Here is a 19,410-nt window from a genome sequence, read left to right as displayed (position 1 = left end):
ATGACAGAGAAATGGAGGGCTATCTGATAGAGAAGGGCTACATAGAGCAGGATAAAATGTCGGCATAGCATCATCGGGGCTCAACAGGCGGCCAACATCGGGAAGCATCCGTGGGGAAAAGCACCACAGCCTGCTTTTCTCCACGGATACCGCCTGTCCTGCTAAGATCCTCCAGCATCACTGTGTTTTACATGTAAACGACAGCTGGACGCCTAGATGTTGCTAATAGGGACGGGAGAGTTTTGGAGGGCTGTGGGCCAAACGCGGGCCGATGGGACCAGCTCGCTGTGCAACACGGTCGGCACCGCCGAGTGGGGCCAAAGGGTCTGTTTCGGTGCCGTCTGACTCGGTGAGTTGGGGTTGGAGACACTCTGAGACCTGGGAATGGAAAGAAGCCGCAGCGAAGGATTTGACCTGGGTTGGGCGGGGGGGGTGGGGGGGGGGGGGAAGGTGACCTCCAGGCAAGGATACAAACTCTGGGGACCGTCCTGTCCACCCGTGACTTCACTCCTGAAGGTGGAGTGGCGGGTAGACAAGGGTGCTGAAGAATGCTTTTGGCCCGCTGGGCCTTCCATCAGTCAGGGCATTGAACATAGAACCTGGGAGGTCATGGTATGGCTGTACAAGAGGCTGGTGAAGCCACAACGAGAGTGCTGTGTTCAGTTCTGGTCGCCCTGCTGGAGGGCGAAAGAGTGCAGGAACTGTTTACAAGGATGTTGCCAGGACTCTAGGGGCTTAGTTATAGGGAGAGGTTGGACAAGCTCGGACTTCATTCCCTGGAGCGTAGGAGACTGTGAGGTGATCTTACAGATGTTTCTAAAATCATGAGGGGCGTAGACAGGGTGAATGCACCCAGTCTTTTGCCCAGGGTTGGGGAATCAAGAACTAGAGGGGAGAGCATGAGTTTAGGGTGAAAGGGGAGAGATTGAATAGGAGCGAGGGGCAACTTTTGTTTTTACACAAAAGGTGGTATCTATGTACAATGGGCTGCCAGAGAGTCGAGGCTTGTATGATAACAACTTTTAAAAGACAGGTGGGCAGGTACATGGTTAGGAAAGTTTCAGAAGGTTATGGGACAAGCGCGGGCAAATGGGGAATAGTTTGGGTGGGGCACCTTGGTCGCCGTGGACCAGTTGGGCCGAGGGGCCTCTTTTCCCTGCTGTATGACGCTGTGACTCGACCTAAGAGTAGGCCACTCGGCCCCTCGAGACGGTTCCCCACCCCCATCCATGGGGGTCGATGCATTTGTTACCTCAATTCCACTAACCGGCTCACTCACCAGTTGCTTATCACCCCCTGCCCCGTCTCTTTTCAAGAGTCTGCCTCCCTCCGTCTTAAACCTATTCACCCACTCTCCCTCCACTGCCCTTCGCAGGAGAGAGTTCCAGAGACTCATTACCTCCAGAGGACAGAGAGAGAGAGAGGTGGAGTGGAGTTAACAGAGATTGAGAGCCAGCGCAAGCGGAAAATATGGGGGGAAGGGGGGGAGTGCGGCTTGGAGGGGGCTGGAACGGCCGGTGAGGATTTTCGAATGATCTGATCTGTCGAAAGTGTGCAATGATAGAGGTAGAGAGAATGGAAGACGGACAGAGGCAATTCTGGTCACCTAACTGTAGGAAGGATATCAGTAAGATTGAAAGAGTGTAGAGGAGATTTACTAGAATGTTGCCGGGTCTTCAGGAGTTGAGTTACAGGGAAAGATTGAACAGGTTCGGACTTTATTCCTTGGAGCGCAGAAGAATGAGGGGAGATTTGATAGAGGTTTACAAAATTATGAGGGGTATAGACAGAGTAAATGCGAGCAGGCTCTTTCAAACTAGAATAGGAGAGAGAAGTAAGAGAGGACATGGCTTTAGAGTGAAAGGGGAAAGGTTTAGGGGGAACTTCTTCACTCAGAGAGTGGTGGGAGTGTGGAACGAGCTGCCATCTGACGTGGTAAATGCGGGCTCAATCTTAAGAATAAATTGGATAGATACATGGACGGGAGAGGTCTGGAGGGTTATGGACTGGGTGCAGGTCAATGGGACTAGAGGAATAAAGTTTCGGCACCGACTAGAAGGGCTGAATGGCCTGGTTCCTGTGCTGTAGTGTTCGATGGTTCTATGGGGCGATAACGATCACGGGGTTAGGAGGAGAATTCAAAGGCAGAAGGAAACAGCCAGAGGCGGAGACAGGTTGTGTAGGGAGCAGGGAGATGAGGAGGGAACCGGGGTCGGAGCGAGACAAAGAGGGTCAGGGTGGTGGGAAGAAGTAGAGGAGCAAAGAGAAACGAAAGCAGAGGAAGCGAAAGGGGGCAGTGAGAGAGTTTAGTGGGCAAAGGAAGAGAGAGTCGGGGACAGAGAGGGGTGAGATCGGGGCGTAAAGAGACGGTGCAAGAAAAGAGAGAGGGGGGCCAGAGGATGGGGTGAGAAGGAGGAACGAACGAAAGAACAACTTTGAGAACAAAGCGAGAGACAGACATAGAACATAGAACATTGCAGCACAGTACAGGCCCTTCGGCCCACGATGTTGTGCCGACGTTTTATCCCGCTCTAAAATCTATCTAACCCTTCTCTCCCACATAGCCCTCCATTTCTCTATCATTCACGTGTCTAAGAGTCATTAAGTGTCCCTAATGTATCTGGTCCCACAACCTGCTCTGTGATCTATCTAACCCTTCCCTCCCACATACCCCCCCCCCTCCATTTCTCTATCATTCATGTGACTAACAGACTCTTAAATGTCCCTAATGTATCTGCCCCCACCACCTCTGCCGGCAGTGCGTTCCACGCACCCACCACTCTCTGTGTAAAAAAACTTACCCCTGACATCCCCCTTATACCTCCCTCCAACCACCTTAAAATTATGTCCCCTGGGAAATAGCCATTGTCGCCCTGGGAAAAATCTCTGGCTGTCCACTCGATTTATGCCTCTTATCTTGTACACCTCTATCAAGTCACCTCTCATCCTCCTCCCCTCCAAAGAGAAAAGCCCCAGTTCGCTCAACCTCTCCTCATAAGACAAGCTCTCCAATCCAGGCAGCATCCTGGTAAATCTCCTCTGCACCCTCTCTGAAGCTCCCACGTCCTTCCTCTAAGGAGGCGACCAGAACTGAACACAACACACCCCAAGTGTGGTCTGACCAGAGTTCTGTAGAGCTGCAGACAGGGGAACAACCGACAGAGGGAAAATAAGTTGGGGAGGGGCGGTCAGAGAGAAAGAGACAGTCGAGGACAGAGAGAGAGAGAGAGAAGCAGACAGAAGGCAAAGGGAGAAGAAGCAAGGAAAGGGTGTGAGGAAAGGGTCAGAGGATCTAAGAGGGACAGGCGAAGGGTGAGGGAAAGAAGCCAGACAGCAGTTGACTGAGAGACAGAGATAGAGTGGAAGCCACAATAAAATAGAAAAGAAAATATGTATATTTATTATTTGCGGTTATACTTTATCGTTGTACACAAGTAAATACCTACATACACATCTGCCCCGTATAAACCGTCCTGATACACAACTCTGAAAGTAAAGCACAGAAAGAAATCAGTGTTACTACGGTACTTTGAGCAAGGTGTAAACGATTTGGATGATCCAACGGGTCGTGGGGAATTTGATGCGCGCCTTGTGACTGATGAGAAGCTAACAGGGACATTTAAACAAACGTGCTTTGTAAAGATAACACAAAAGAGGGGATTCTTCAATGATTTTAGAGCAGATTTCAGCTGCAATGTGAAGAGCAGTCTTGGGCAGAGCGCTTTGGGGAAGGATGTCGGATCATGTGGTCATTGAGCACGGAAAGTGGACCTTCGGCCTAATTCGTCCCTGCTGCCCAAGGTGCCTTCCTGACCTTCGTGTGCGTTGGGCCTTCATCCCGCTGAACCTTTCTTATCCATGGACCTGTCCAAATGTTTCTTTTTCGACGTTTTCCCAGGGCGACAATGGCTAACATGAGGGGGCATGGAGGAAGGTATAAGGGGGTGTCAGGGGTAAGTTTTTTACCCAGAGAGTGATGGGTCTGTGGAACGCACTGCCGGCAGAGGTGGTGGGGGGCAGGTACATCAGGGACATTTAAGACTTTTAGACACATGAATGATAGAGAAATGGAGGGGTATGTGGGAGGGAAGGGTTAGATAGATCTTAGAGCAGGATAAAATGTCGGCACAACATCGTGGGCTGAAGGGCCTGTACGGCGCTGTAATGTTCTATGTTGTAACTGTATCCGCCTCTACCACTTCCTCTGGCAGCTCGTTCCGCACACCCGCCGCCCTTTATGAAAAAGTTGCCCGTCGGGTCGACGTTTCCCCTCTCGCCTTCAACCTGTGCCCTCTGGTCTATCCAACCTACTCTAAACTGACCCCTTTCGGACACCACTAGTCACAGCCCTCCAATCTGAATGTACTCCCTCCACCACAACGCTCTGCTTTCTCCAGGCAAGCCAATTCTGAACCCACACGGCCAAACGTGTACTTTATTACACTGCACTTTCTCTGTAGCTGTGACACTTTGACACTGTGTCCTCCAGTCTAGGTAATCTTTCCAGCTCATCATCATAGAACCATAGAACAATACATCACAATACAGGCCCTTCGGCCCACAATGTTGTGCCGACCTTTAAACCTCGCTTAAGACTATCTAACCCCTTCCTCCCACATAACCCTCTATTTTAAATTCCTCCATATGCTTATCTAACAATCTCTTGAACTTGACCAGAGTACCTGCCTTCACCACCGCCCCAGGCAGCGCATTCCATGCCCCAACCACTCTCTGGGTGGAGAACCTCCCTCTGATATCTCCCTTGAGCATCCCACCCATTACTTTAAAGCCATGCCCTCTTGTATTGAGCACTGGTGCGCTGGGAAAGAGGCGCTGGCTGTCCACTCTATCTATTCCTCTTAATATTTTGTACACCTCTATCATGTCTCCTCTCATCCTCCTTCTCTCCAAAGAGTAAAGCCCTAGCTCCCTTGGTCTCTCCTCATAATCCATACTCTCCAAACCAGGCAGCATCCTGGTAGATCTCCTCTGCACCCTTTCCAACGCTTCCGCATCCTTCCCATAATGGGGCGGCCAGAACTGGACACAGTACTCCAAGTGTGGTCTAACCAGAGTTTTGTAGAGCTGCATCATTACCTCACGGCTCTTAAACTCGATCCCCCAACTTATGAAAGCCAACATCCCATAAGCTTTCTTAACTACACTATCCACCTGTGAGGCAACTTTCAGTGATCTGTGGATATGGACTCCCAGATCCCTCTGGTCCACTACCCAGAATCCTGCCAATAACCTTGTACTCCGCCTTGGAGTTTGTCCTTCCAAAGTGTACCACCTCACACTTCTCCGGGCTGAACTCCATCTGCCACTTCTCAGCCCAGCTCAGCATCCTATCAATATCCCTCTGCAATCTCCGACAGCCCTCCACACTATCCACAACACCACCGACATTTTGTGTCGTCTGCAAACTTGCCAACCCGCCCTTCTACCCCCTCATCCAAGTCATTAATAAATATCACGAAAAGTAGAGGTGCCAGAACAGACCCTTGTGGGACACCACTAGTCACAGCCCTCCAATCTGAATGCACCCCCTCCACCACAACCCACTGCTATCTACAGGCAAGCCAATTCTGAATCCACACGGCCAAACTTGTACCTGATTGCACTGCACTTTCTCTGTAGCTGTGACACTTTAGTCTGTACTGTTATTGCTCTTACCTGTACTACTTCAATGCACTCTGCACTGCCTCAATGCAACCTGCACTACCTCAATACACCCTGTACCAGCTCAATGTAACTACACCGTATAATGAATTGATCTGTACGATCGGTATGCAAGACAAGTTTTTCACTGTATCTCGGTGCAAGTGCCAATAATAAACCAGTACTAGTACTATAGCTGGGCGACCAGAACTGCACATTTTGCTCCAAGCGTGGACTCACCAGCGTCTTGTACACTCGGTGCCTCGAGTGGTGAGTAGGCACGGTAATGTAGTGGTTAGTTTACCGCTATTACAATGCCAGCGACCCGGGTTCAATTCCGGCCGCTGCCTGTAAGGAGCTTGTAGGTTCTCCCCACGTGTGTCTGCGTGGGTTTCCTCTGGGTGCTCCGGTTTCCTCCCACATTCCAAAGACGTACGGGTTAGGAAGTTGCGGGCGTGCTAAGTTAGCGCCAGAAGCGTGGTGACACTTGCGGGCTGCCCCCCAGAACACTCTACGCAAAATATGCATTTTACCGTGTGTTTCGATGTACATGTGACCTAATGAAGATATCTTATTTTACACACTTCTATCAGGTCTCCCCTCAGCCTCCGACGTTCCATAGAAAACAACCCAAGTTTGTCCGGCCTGTCTGTGTAGCTAGTACTCTCTAACCCAGGCAACAACCGCTTCTGTACCCTCTTCAAAGCCTCCACATCCTTCCCGTATTGGTGAGACCAGAAGTGCACACGTTATTCCAGATGTAGCCTAACCAAAGTTTAACACAGCGGCGTCGTGACTTCCTAACTTTAGTACTCAACTCCCCAACTGATGAAGGCAAGCCTTCTTAACCACCCTGTCGACTGGAGTTTGCACTTCCAGGAAGCTGAGGACTTTCACCCCCAAGACCCCTCTGTTCTCTGTTGGAATAGGATCCAACAGCCAGCTGCAGACGCTGGGATCTAGAAGAAAAACGCGGTGATGCTGGAGGAACTCAGCAGTGCCACGCAGCATCCGCGGAGAAAAGCAGGCGGTCAACGCTTCGGGTCAGGACCCTTCCTCAGGACTGAAGATAGGAAAAGGGGAAGCCCAGTATATAGGAGGGAAAAAGCAGAGCAGTCATAGGTGGACAAAAGAGGGGAGGCGGGGTGGGCACATGGTGGTGATAGGTAGATGCAGGTAAGAGACAGTAATAGGCAGGTGCGGGGAGGGAGGAGGGGAGGGCAGATCCACCGGGGGATGGGTCAAAAGTAAGGAGAGAGAGGTGGAAATGAGGCTAGGAAAGGGAAGAAGATAAGTAGCGTTGTGGGGGGGTGGGGTGGGGAAGGAGGGTGGGGATTAGTTGAAGCGGGAGAATTCAATGTTCATGCTATCAGGCTGCAAGGTTCCAAGACGGGAAACGAGGCGCTGTTCCCTCCACTTTACTCTTGGAATTCTCCCGGCAGTGGAGGGGGCCGAGGACTGACATATCAGTGAGAGTGCGGGAGGGGGGAGTTGAAGTGACCGGCAACGGGGAGATGCAGATCGCGGACCGGCAACGGGGAGGTGCAGGTCACTTTGATCCATCCCCCCCGGTGGATCTGCTCTCCACTCCCCCCCCGCCCCCACCGGCACCTGCCTCCACTCTCTCTCTCTCTCGCCTGCATCTACCTATCACCACCCTGTGCCCACCCCGCCTCCCCTCTTTTGTCCACCGATCACTGCTCTGCTCCCCACCCCCCCACCCCCCCACCCCACCGATATATTGGGCTTCTCCCTTTTCCAATCTTCAGCCCCTGAGGAAGGGTCCGGAAACGTTGACCGCCTGCTTTTCTCCGCGGATGCTGCCTGGCCTGCTGAGTTCCTCCAGCATCACCGTGTTTCCCGACAGCCAGCTGTTTGCTTGCGTGACCCCAGAGGTCTTACTCTGAGCGGCGTGCGACCCACGGTAGGCTTACCCTCCGTAGGCCGGGATAGGCGAAGGCGCCGCCGCTGCCCGGATAGTGTTGTAAACGGCCCTGCCCCGGCCACGCAGGTGGGTCCCCCTGTAGGCGATGGCTGGAGCTGCAGCGGCCACTGGGTACGGGAAACCAGTCACTGTGGAGGGGGGGGGGGGGGGGGGGGGAGAGACAGTGAACGGAGCGTTAAACTGGAAGGGTAAAACACCCCAGGGGCAATGCGTTGCAACTTACGGGTTTGGAAATGCCCACCCGGGCGTCGGGGTATAGCGACCAGCAAGTACGAAAGGGCGACGCGAGGGACGGCCGAAGCATCTGGTGCCGCGGGCGATCTGCTGGAACACCCAGCGGGTCGGGCAGCGTCTGTGGGGAGGAGCGGGGGAAGGGACTGTCGACGTTTGGGGTCGACGCCCTGCATCAGGACTGAGAGTGGAAGAGGAGAGACGGCTATCCCTCCCTCCCCCCCCCCCCCACACCCTCACACCGCTCTCAGTCCTGATGCAGGGTTTCGAACCGAAACCTCGACAATTTCCCCCGCCCGCAGATGCTGCTGGACCCGCTGAGTTCTTCCAGCAAGGGAATCCGGATTTTTGTGTCGGTAGAAGAGACAGAGCTGTTTTAATTTAACTAAAAACGACCGCTGCATTGTTTGACGATATATCATCATGCAAGTATCAATACAAGAGACTGCCTTGTCAGTTTCCGAAACGAATGTCCTCAGCGGCCTCCCGCTGTGGACCAGCGTCCCGGTATCCTTGCCCCTTGGCAAGCTGCTTCACTTCCCTGCATCCAGTTCGTGTCCACTTATTCACTTCACACAAACCAGTGGGTTTCATTCCACGTCTCAAATATCTGCTAGTGATTTGGGAAATCCGTAAGGGCGAGTTTCGTTAACCGAACGGCCGAGATGAGGGGGTGGGCTGCATTTCACTGCGTGCGAGGGGCTTCGGGATACGTCGGGGCTGTGGGCGGACGCGTCAACACTGGAATCGTTTCATTTTTCTACCTGTGAATATTTCCGGGGCATAGACAGCTCCGACCATGGGGTTAATCTTCCAGCCTGTGAGCAGAAGGAAAGGCAAAGTAAAACAAGAGGAAACCAATGTGAGCTCCGAGGCCGTTCGTCCCATCCAATCGATACTGGCCCAGTCTGGTTCAAGTGAGCCGCTCCGCTTCCAATCTCTCATGAGGCTGGAAAGAGCGCAGAGGTGATTTACGAGGAGGTTGCCAGGACTCGAGGGCATGAGAGATGTTGGTCAGGCTGGGATTTTATTCCTTGGAGGGTAGGAGACTGAGGGTTGACCTGAAGGAGGTGTATAAGATCATAGGGGGGCATAGACAGGGTGAATGCATGATGCCCTTTTCCCTAGGGAAGGGGGACTAACAACTAGAGGGCATGGCTTTAAACTGACAGTGGAAAGATTTGAAAAGAGACACCGGGGCAACTTCTTCACACGGAGGGCTGTGCGTCTATTGAACGAGCTGCCAGAGGAAGTGATAGGGAACATAGGAATAGAGGACAGTACAGCCCTCAATGTTGTGCTGAACTAACTAAGCTACTGGCACCTAATCAAACTAATCCCTTCTGCCTGCACGGGCTCCATATTCCCTCCATTCTCTGCTCATCCATGTGCCTGTCTAACAGCCTCTTAAAGCCCTCTATAGTATCTGCCTCCACACCACCACCGCTGGCAGCACATTCCAGGCACCCACCACCCTCTGTGTGTAAAATACATGGAACTCCCCCTACACCCTCCAACTCCCACCACCACCCCCACCACTATCTCAACAGCACGCCCTCCAGTATTAGACATTTCGACCCTGGGGAAAAAGATACCGGCCGTCTACTCTAAAGACACCTCTCATAATTTCATAAACTTCTCCTTCTAAGCGCCTCCTTCCAAGGGCACCGATGCTCAAGACAAGAGGGCATGGCTTTAAGGTTATGGGTGGAAGGTTCAGGGGAGATGTCAGGGGGAGGTTTTTCACCCAGAGAGTGGTTGGTGCATGGACTGCACTGCCTGGGGTGGTGATGGAGGCAGGTACATTGGACAGGTTGAAGAGTTTGTTGGATAGGCCAAGGGCACCGATGCTCAAGACAAGAGGGCATGGCTTTAAGGTTATGGGTGGAAGGTCCAGGGGAGATGTCAGGGGGAGGTTTTTCACCCAGAGAGTGGTTGGTGCATGGACTGCACTGCCTGGGGTGGTGATGGAGGCAGGTACATTGGACAGGTTGAAGAGTTTGTTGGATAGGCACATGGAGGAATGTGAGATACAGGGTTATGCGGGAGGAAAGGTTTAGATAGTGTGAGGGTGGTTTGATGGACGGCACAACATGGTGGGCCGAAGGGCCTGTTTTGTGCTGTACGATTCTATGGTTCTATCAGGTCTCCCCTCAGCCTCCGCCGTTCCAGAGAAAACAACCCGAGTTTGCCCAACCTCTCCTTATGGAAAATGTCCTCTAATCCAGGCAGCACCCTGGGGAACCTCTTCTGCACCCTCTGCAAAGCCTCCGCATCCATCCGATAATGGGGCGACCAGAACTGAGTGCAATACTCCAGATGCGGGCTAACTAGTTTCATAAAGCTGCAACACAACCTCCCGACTCTTGGACTCGGTGCCTCGTCTAATAAAGGCAAGCATGAGGTTACAATAACGACATTAGATTAGATAAAATAAGATAAGACGCCTTTATTAGTCACATGTACATCGAAACACACAATGAGATGCATCTTTTGTGTTCTGGGGGCAGCCCGCAAGTGTCGCCTCGCTTCCGGCACCAACATAGCATGCCCACAACTTCCTAACCCGTACGTCTTTTAAATGTGGGGGGAAATCGGAGCACCCGGAGAAAGCCCACGCAGACACACGGGTGGGGGGGGGGGGGGGGAGGTGGAGAACGTACAGACTCCTTACAGACAGTGGCGGGAATTGAACCCGGTCGCTGGCGCTGCAATAGCGTTACGCTAGATGTTACTTTAAGAGACATGTGCACAGGTACATGGATGGGAACATTTTAGACGGATATGGGCCAAACGCGGGCAAATGGGACTGGCTTAAAAGGGGCATCTTGGCGGGCACGGATGAGTTGGGCCGATGGGGCCTGTTTCCGTGCTCTGGGTATGTAAGTTGAGTCGCTGTAGGTGTGAGCTATCGGCACAACCAGACAACGACACGGGGTCACCCCGCCCAAGCCCCCACTTTCTGGAGAGAGAAGAGAGACGGTAGGTTGCTGAAATCCGGAGCGACACACGAAGGCGCTGGAGGAGCTCAGCGGAGGGGAACGGACAGTCGACGTTTCGGGTCGAGACCCTTCATCTGGACTGGAAAAGAACGTGGGGAGAGAGCCGGTGTAAAACGGTGGCGGGCAGGGGAGAAGCAAGAGCTGGAAGGTGACAGGTGGGTCCAGGTGAGGAGGGGGGAGGGTGATCATCGGAGAGATGGAGGAGGGGGAGAGACGGAATGTCGGAAGCTGGGAGGTGACGTGGATGTGGCAGAGGGTTGCAGCTAATGGAATCTGATAGGAGAGGAAGGTGCAGCGTGGAATATTGGGGAGGGGAACCAGTGGGAGGAGGGTGTGGGTGATGGGCAGGTGAAGAGAGTGGGGGTGGAGGGGAAATAGATAGGGGGATGGGGGCATGCTATGTTAGCGCCGCAAGCGTGGCGACACTTGCGGGCTGCCCCGCAGAACACTCTGCACAAAAAGGTGCATTTCACTGTGTTTCGATGTGCATGTGACTCACAAAGACCCTCGGCCTCCAGCACATTCTCAGTACCGCAAAACAGTCACTATCTGTTCCGATGTGCGTGTGACTAATAAATAAATATCTAATCTATCTAAGGGGGAAGGGGGGAAAGGGGGATGTTTGAGAATTCGATGGTCCTGTCACCAGGGTTGAGACTAGCCAGGCGGAAGGTGAGGCTCTGTTCCTCCAATTTGCCCTAATTAGCTTCGACCCGGAGGAGGCGGAGGACAGACATGTCGTGGTGGGAATGGAGGAGTGGAATTACAATGGCTGGAGATCCCAGCTGGCACGGAGCGCAGGTGCTGAGCGAACCCCGCTCTTTACGAAGGCCCAGGTGTCTTGCCTGGGTGACCACTGATGGTTAGACGACCCCCAAATCCCCCCGGGCTAGGGGGACAGCGTTTCTCAGCGCCCGTCCGCACTCCACCCGTTTCAACGTGGCGCTTGCCTCAACTCACCATTGATGTAGGAAGCAGGGGACTTCTTGGGAGTCACAACCCGCGCTGTTGCGTTGTTGACCTGGAATATAAAACCGAAGATTCGGGTGGAATCAGAGTACACAACCTCAAGGGAATAGGAGCAAGTATCAGCTCTGTGGCTTGCCGACGGCACGACTGGTGGACGAATCACGGGTGGGGATGAGTCGGCGTGCAGGAGCGGGGCAGGACACCTGGTTGGGTGGGTGCCTCAATAACAACCTCTCACTCAATGCCAGTAAAACTGAAGAACTGATGGCTGACTTCAGGAGGGGGGAACATGAGCCAGACGACGTTGGTGGGAAGGGTCAGCAGCATTCAATTCCTGGGGCGCTAACGTATCGGACGACCTGTGCTGCGCCCAGCACGTAGAGGCTATCACAAGGAGGGCGCGCCGGCGTCTACGTTCTGAGGAGGTTAAGGAGGTCCGACTTGTCACCGAACACTCCAACAGACTTCTGTTGAAACTATCCTCACCGGTTGCATCACGGCCTAGGACGGCGATTTGGGTAAGAAGCTGCAGAGATTAGTGGACTCTGCCCGATACATCAGGGCCACATCCGTCCCCTCCGTCAGGAGTATCTACCGGAGGCGTTGCCTAAAGAAGGCAACATCCATGATCGAAGATATGCCCACCATCCGGGCCGTGCCATCTCGCAGCTCCCATCGGGCAGGAGGTACAGAAGCCTGGTGTCCCCACACCACCAGGTTCAAGAACAGCTACTGTTTAACCAAGGCACACTTGTGTGTGTGTCTGCGAAGGGGTGTGCGTGTGTGTGTGTGTGTGTGTGTGTGTGTGTGTGTGTGTGTGTGTGTGTGTGTGTGCGTGCGTGCGTGCGTGTGTGTGTGTGTGTGTGTGTCTGTCTGTCTGTCTGTCTGTCTGTCTGTGTCGGTATGTGTGTGCTTGTGCCTGTTTCTGTGTGTCTCTGGGTGTGCGTGTGTATGTGTCTGTGTGTGTGTGTCTGTGTGCGTCTGTCTGTCTGTGTGTGTTTCTGTCTGTGTGTGTGCGTGCGTGTGTGTCTGTGTGTCTCTGGGTGTGCGTGTGTATGTATCTGTGTGTGTGTGTGTGTGTGTGTGTGTGTGTGTGTGTGTGTATGTGTCTGTGTGTGTGCGTGTGTGTGCGTGTGTGTGTGTGTAAGGAAAGCGGAGCTCCCAGAGGAAACCTACAAGATCACAGGGAAACTTGCAAACTCCACACGCACACACACACACACACACACACACACACACACGTATGCCTGTTCGCACTCACAGGCACAGAGCCGGGAATTGGAATAAAGCAGAGTCGCCGGAGCACTGAGGCACCAGCGACTAACCCAGAGACTGGAGGGGGCTGAATGAATGCTGGACGTGACACCAAACACCGGCCACATATGTACAGAAGAAAAATAAATGGAATGGAATGGAATAGGATGGCGCGCAATTCACTCTGCCGCCGCCAAACACAATTTTAACCTTCTACGTTGTGGGACTAGTTCACTCCTTTACTGTCTACCAGAAGGCTGGGCAGCTCCCCCTTACTCCCAGCCCACCCTCCCCCTCATGAGTGACCAGGACACTGCACAACCCACCTCAATCTTCCGGCCCTCCACGATGGTAGCGTTCAACTTCTCCCGTGCACGGTCGGCGTCAACGCTGTTCTCGAACGTGACGAATCCAAACCCCTGTCAGGAAGGAGGTGGAAGCTCATGTCAATGCAATGTGTGTGGGACTGTGCCTGTGCAACACTGGGGTACGGTACCGATGGGGACGGGTCTGTCACTGTATAACACCGGGGTTCAGTACCGGTGGGGATGGGTCTGTCACTGTGTAACACCGGGGTACAGTACCGGTGGGGACGGGTCTGTCCCTGTGTAACACCAGGGTACAGTACTGGTGGGGCGGTCTGTCACTGTATAACACTGGGGTACAGTCCCGGTGGGGACGGGTTTGTCGCTGTATAACACCGGGGTACAGGACCGGTGGGGTGAGTCTGTCACTGTATAACACTGGGGTACAGTGCTGGTGTGGATGGGTTTGTCACTGTATGACACTGGGGTACAGTGCTGGTGTGGACGGGTCTGTCACTGTATAACACCGGGGTACGGTACCGGTGGGGACTGGTCTGTCGCTGTATGACACTGGGGTACAGTACCGGTGGGGATGGGTCTGTCGCTGTGTAACACCGGGGTACGGTACTAGTGTAGATGGTTTTGTCGCTGTATAACACTATGGTACAGTACCAGTGGGGCGTATCTGTCGCTGTGTAACACAGGGGTACAGTACTGGTGGGGTCTGCAGGGATCGGTGTTGGGTCCACTACTGTTCACGTTATATGTTAATGATCTGGATGACTGAATTGATGGCTTTGTGGCCAAGTTTGCGGATGGTGCAAAACTAGGTGGAGGGGCAGGTAATTTTGAGGAAGTAGGGAGTCTGCAGGTTGGAAGAGTGGGCAAAGAAGTGGCCGATGAAATACAAGTGCAGGTAAGTGTACGGTCATGCACTTTGGCAGAAGGAATAAAGCATAGACTATTTTCCAAATGGGGGAGCGAATTCAGAAGTCAGAGACACAAAGGGAAGTGGGAAGTCCCAGTGCGGATTCCCTAACGGTTAACTTGTAGGTAGGCAAATGCAATGTCAGCATTCATTTCGAAAGGACTAGCATATAAAATCCAGGATGTAATGCTGAGGCTTTATAAGGCATTGGTCAGACCACATTTGGAGTATTGCGAGCAGTTCTGGGCCCCGTATCTAAGGAAGGATGTGCCGGTATTGGAGAGGGTCCAGAGAAGGTTTGTGAGAATGATCCCGGGGATGGAAGGGTTAACATGTGAGGAGCGTTTGATGGCTCTGGGCCTGTACTCGCTGGGGTTAGCAGAATGAAGGGAGGATGTCATTGAAACCTGTGGAATATTGAAAGGCCTGGATAGAGTGGACGTGAAGAGGACGTTTCCAGTAGTGGGAGAGTCTAGGACCAGAGGGCACAGCCTCAGAATAGAAGGACCTCCCTTCCAAACTGATATAAGGAGGAATTTCATTAGCCAGAGGGGTGGTATATCTGTGGAATTCAAGTCATTGGGTATATTTAAACTGGTTTTATAGTTTCTTGATCAGTCAGAGCGTCAAAGGTTACAGGGAGAAGAGAGGAGAATGAAGTTGAGAGGGAAATATACTGTAAATCAGCCCTGATCGAATGCCGGAAAAGAATTGATGGGCCGAACTGCCTAATTCTACTCCCATTAAGACATTCTTGTGGTCTGAGAAAATTGCCCCATTGCGGGAAGGATGTGGAGGCTTTGGAGAGGGTGCAGAAGAGGTTTCCCAGGCTACTGCCTGGATTAGAGGACAGGTGCTTTAAGGAGAGTTTGGAGAAATTTGGATCATTTTCTCCGGAGCGGCGGAGGCTGAGGGGAGACCTGATCAAAGTTTATAAGATTATGAGAGGCACAGATAGAGTAGACAGCCGGTATCTTTTTCTCAGGGTCGAAATGTCCAGTACTGGAGGGTATGCATTTAAGGTGAGAGGGGAAAGTTCAGAGGAGATGTGCGGGGCAAGTTTTTTTCTCTCACACAGTTGGTGGGTGCCTGGAATACGCTGCCTGGGGTGGTGTTGGAGGCAGATACGATAGAGGCGTTTAAGAAGCACTTATATAGGCAGAATCTACAGAGAAATACTAGTTTAATTAGTTCGGCACAACATCGTGGGCCGAAGGGCCTGTTCCTGTGGTCGAAGAACTGGAATTCGTTTATTACAGTCACTTGTACCCGAGGTCCAGTGAAAACCTTGTCCTGCATACCGATCCTACAGGTTAATTCATTACACGGTGCATTGAGGTAGTACAGGGCACACTGAGGTAGTGCAGGGTGCATAGATGTAGTACAGAGTGCATTCAGGTAGTGCAGGGTGCATTGCGGTAATACAGGGTGCATTCAGGTAATACACAGTGCATTGAGGTACTACACAGAGTGCATTGAGGTAGTACAGGGTGCATTCAGGTAATACACAGCGCATTGAGGTACTACAGAGTGCATTGAGGTAGTACAGGGTGCATTGCGGTAATACAGGGTGCATTCAGGTAATACACAGTGCATTGAGGTAGTACAGAGTGCATTGTGATAGTACAGGATGCACAGGTAGTACAGGGTGCACTGCGGTAGTGCAGAGTGCATTGAGGTGGTACAGGGTGCACTGAGGTAGTACAGGTTGCATTGAGGCAGTACAGGGTGCATTGTGGCAGTATAGGGTGCACTGAGGTAGTACAGGGTGCATTGCGGTAGTGCAGGGTGCATTGAGGTGGTACTGGGTGCACTGATGTAGTACAGGGTGCATTGAGGGAGTACTGGGTGCATTGTGGTAGTGCAGAGTGCATTGAGGTGGTACAGGGTGCACTGAGGTAGTACAGGGTGCACTGAGGTAGTACAGGGTGCATTGCGGCAGTAAAGGGTGCACTGAGGTAGTACAGGGTGCATTGCGGTAGTAGAGGGTGCACTGAGATAGTACAGGCTGCATTGTGGTAGTACAGGGTGCATTGAGGTAGTACAGGGTGCATTGAAGTAGTACAGGGTGCATTGAGGTATTACAGAGTGCATTGTGGTAGTACAGGGTGTATTGAGATAGTACAGGGTGCACTGAGGGAGTACTGGGTGCATTGTGATAGTGCAGAGTGCATTGAGGTGGTACAGGGTGCACTGAGGTAGTACAGGGTGCATTGCGGTAGTACAGGGTGCATTGCGGCAGTACAGGGTGCATTGAGATAGTACAGGGTGCATTGAAATAGTACAGGGTGCATTGTGGTAGTACAGGGTGTATTGAGGTATTACAGAGTGCATTGTGGTAGTACAGGGTGCATTGAGATAGTACAGGGTGCACTGAGGTAATACAAGTTAAAAACAATAACAGAATACAGAGTAAAGTGTCACAGCTACAGAGAAAGTGCAGTGCAATAAGGTGCAAGGTCACAACAAGGTAGATTGTGAGGTCAAGAGTGCAAGAGATGAGGCCTGGGGAAGATCAGCCGTGGTCATATTGAATGAGGGAACACTCCACCTCCTGGGTTCTTATGATGTTACGCTTCCCCGTGACTGCGTGGGTTTCTCCCCAGAGTGCTCCAGCTTCCTGCCACATCCCAAAGACCGTGTAGACTAGTGGGTCAGAAGGCCACTGTAAAATGTCTCTGGCGTGTAGGTGAGCCGTGGACTGAGAGGGGAGGGGAAGGATTTCCGGTATATGGCAGTGTAGGGGGTGGGGGGGGGGGGGGTATGGAGACTGGCAGGTGATAGGTGGAACTAGTTGGGGAGGGACTGACGGACAGTGGGAACCAGGTGGGGATCGGCTGGGACAGGAGCTGTGAGGTGCTCAGTGGGACCAGGTGGGGATCGGCTGGGACAGGAGCTGTGAGGTGCTCAGTGGGAACCAGGTGGGGATCGGCTGGGACAGGAGCTGTGAGGTGCTCAGTGGGACCAGGTGGGGATCGGCTGGGACAGGAGCTGTGAGGTGCTCAGTGGGACCAGGTGGGGATCGGCTGGGACAAGAGCTGTGAGGTGCTCAGTGGGAACCAGGTGGGGATCGGCTGGGACAGGAGCTGTGAGGTGCTCAGTGGGAACCAGGTGGGGATCGGCTGGGACAGGAGCTGTGAGGTGCTCAGTGGGACCAGGTGGGGATCGGCTGGGACAGGAGCTGTGAGGTGCTCAGTGGGAACCAGGTGGGGATCGGCTGGGACAGGAGCTGTGAGGTGCTCAGTGGGACCAGGTGGGGATCGGCTGGGACAGGAGCTGTGAGGTGCTCAGTGGGACCAGGTGGGGATCGGCTGGGACAGGAGCTGTGAGGTGCTCAGTGGGACCAGGTGGGGATCGGCTGGGACAGGAGCTGTGAGGTGCTCAGTGGGACCAGGTGGGGATCGGCTGGGACAGGAGCTGTGAGGTGCTCAGTGGGACCAGGTGGGGATCGGCTGGGACAGGAGCTGTGAGGTGCTCAGTGGGACCAGGTGGGGATCGGCTGCGACAAGAGCTGTGAGGTGCTCAGTGGGAACCAGGTGGGGATCGGCTGGGACAGGAGCTGTGAGGTGCTCAGTGGGAACCAGGTGGGGATCGGCTGGGACAGGAGCTGTGAGGTGCTCAGTGGGACCAGGTGGGGATCGGCTGGGACAGGAGCTGTGAGGTGCTCAGTGGGAACCAGGTGGGGATCGGCTGGGACAGGAGCTGTGAGGTGCTCAGTGGGACCAGGTGGGGATCGGCTGGGACAGGAGCTGTGAGGTGCTCAGTGGGACCAGGTGGGGATCGGCTGGGACAGGAGCTGTGAGGTGCTCAGTGGGACCAGGTGGGGATCGGCTGGGACAGGAGATGTGATGTGCTCAGTGGGAACCAGGTGGGGATCGGCTGGGACAGGAGCTGTGAGGTGCTCAGTGGGACCAGGTGGGGATCGGCTGGGACAGGAGCTGTGAGGTGCTCAGTGGGACCAGGTGGGGATCGGCTGGGACAGGAGCTGTGAGGTGCTCAGTGGGACCAGGTGGGATCGGCTGGGACAGGAGCTGTGAGGTGCTCAGTGGGACCAGGTGGGGATCGGCTGGGACAGGAGCTGTGAGGTGCTCAGTGGGACCAGGTGGGGATCGGCTGGGACAGGAGCTGTGAGGTGCTCAGTGGGACCAGGTGGGGATCGGCTGGGACAGGAGCTGTGAGGTGCTCAGTGGGACCAGGTGGGGATCGGCTGGGACAAGAGCTGTGAGGTGCTCAGTGGGAACCAGGTGGGGATCGGCTGGGACAGGAGCTGTGAGGTGCTCAGTGGGAACCAGGTGGGGATCGGCTGGGACAGGAGCTGTGAGGTGCTCAGTGGGACCAGGTGGGGATCGGCTGGGACAGGAGCTGTGAGGTGCTCAGTGGGAACCAGGTGGGGATCGGCTGGGACAGGAGCTGTGAGGTGCTCAGTGGGACCAGGTGGGGATCGGCTGGGACAGGAGCTGTGAGGTGCTCAGTGGGACCAGGTGGGGATCGGCTGGGACAGGAGCTGTGAGGTGCTCAGTGGGACCAGGTGGGGATCGGCTGGGACAGGAGCTGTGAGGTGCTCAGTGGGACCAGGTGGGGATCGGCTGGGACAGGAGCTGTGAGGTGCTCAGTGGGACCAGGTGGGGATCGGCTGGGACAGGAGCTGTGAGGTGCTCAGTGGGACCAGGTGGGGATCGGCTGGGACAGGAGCTGTGAGGTGCTCAGTGGGACCAGGTGGGGATCGGCTGGGACAGGAGCTGTGAGGTGCTCAGTGGGAACCAGGTGGGGATCGGCTGGGACAGGAGCTGTGAGGTGCTCAGTGGGACCAGGTGGGGATCGGCTGGGACAGGAGCTGTGAGGTGCTCAGTGGGAACCAGGTGGGGATCGGCTGGGACAGGAGCTGTGAGGTGCTCAGTGGGACCAGGTGGGGAGGTGGTAATTGTCAGGTGGAACCAGGAGAGGGTAGGGCTGCGGCAGGAGCTGGTACGTGATTGGTGGAACCAGATGGGAAGCAGGTGATGGACAGGTGGGGACCAGGTAGGGGTGTACCAAGGGCTGGTACGTGATTGGTGGAACCAGATGGGAAGCGGGTGATGGACAGGTGGGGACCAGGTAGGGGTGTACCAAGGGCTG

The 19,410-nt window shown here is 54.0% G+C and overlaps 1 protein-coding gene across 1 annotated transcript in view; it reads right to left on the bottom strand.

Annotated features, from left to right (window-relative positions):
* LOC127587584 (RNA binding protein fox-1 homolog 3-like) overlaps positions 1-19,410 on the bottom strand; it is a 44,382-nt gene that overhangs the window by 7,244 nt on the left and 17,728 nt on the right. Inside the window, exons 5-9 of the mRNA XM_052045994.1 lie at positions 13,389-13,481; positions 11,800-11,860; positions 8,602-8,655; positions 7,596-7,734; positions 3,447-3,486 (exon numbers count right to left, since the gene is read on the bottom strand). Of these exons, the coding sequence (XP_051901954.1) occupies positions 3,447-3,486; positions 7,596-7,734; positions 8,602-8,655; positions 11,800-11,860; positions 13,389-13,481 (387 nt within the window). The remainder of the gene's footprint in view (positions 1-3,446; positions 3,487-7,595; positions 7,735-8,601; positions 8,656-11,799; positions 11,861-13,388; positions 13,482-19,410) is intronic.

Source organism: Pristis pectinata, chromosome 41 (genome assembly GCF_009764475.1).
Source record: "Pristis pectinata isolate sPriPec2 chromosome 41, sPriPec2.1.pri, whole genome shotgun sequence".
In the NCBI taxonomy this organism is placed as follows: Eukaryota; Metazoa; Chordata; class Chondrichthyes; order Rhinopristiformes; family Pristidae; genus Pristis; species Pristis pectinata.
The sequence above is the reverse complement of the archived record's forward strand: the minus strand, read 5'-3'. Positions and strand labels throughout refer to the sequence as shown.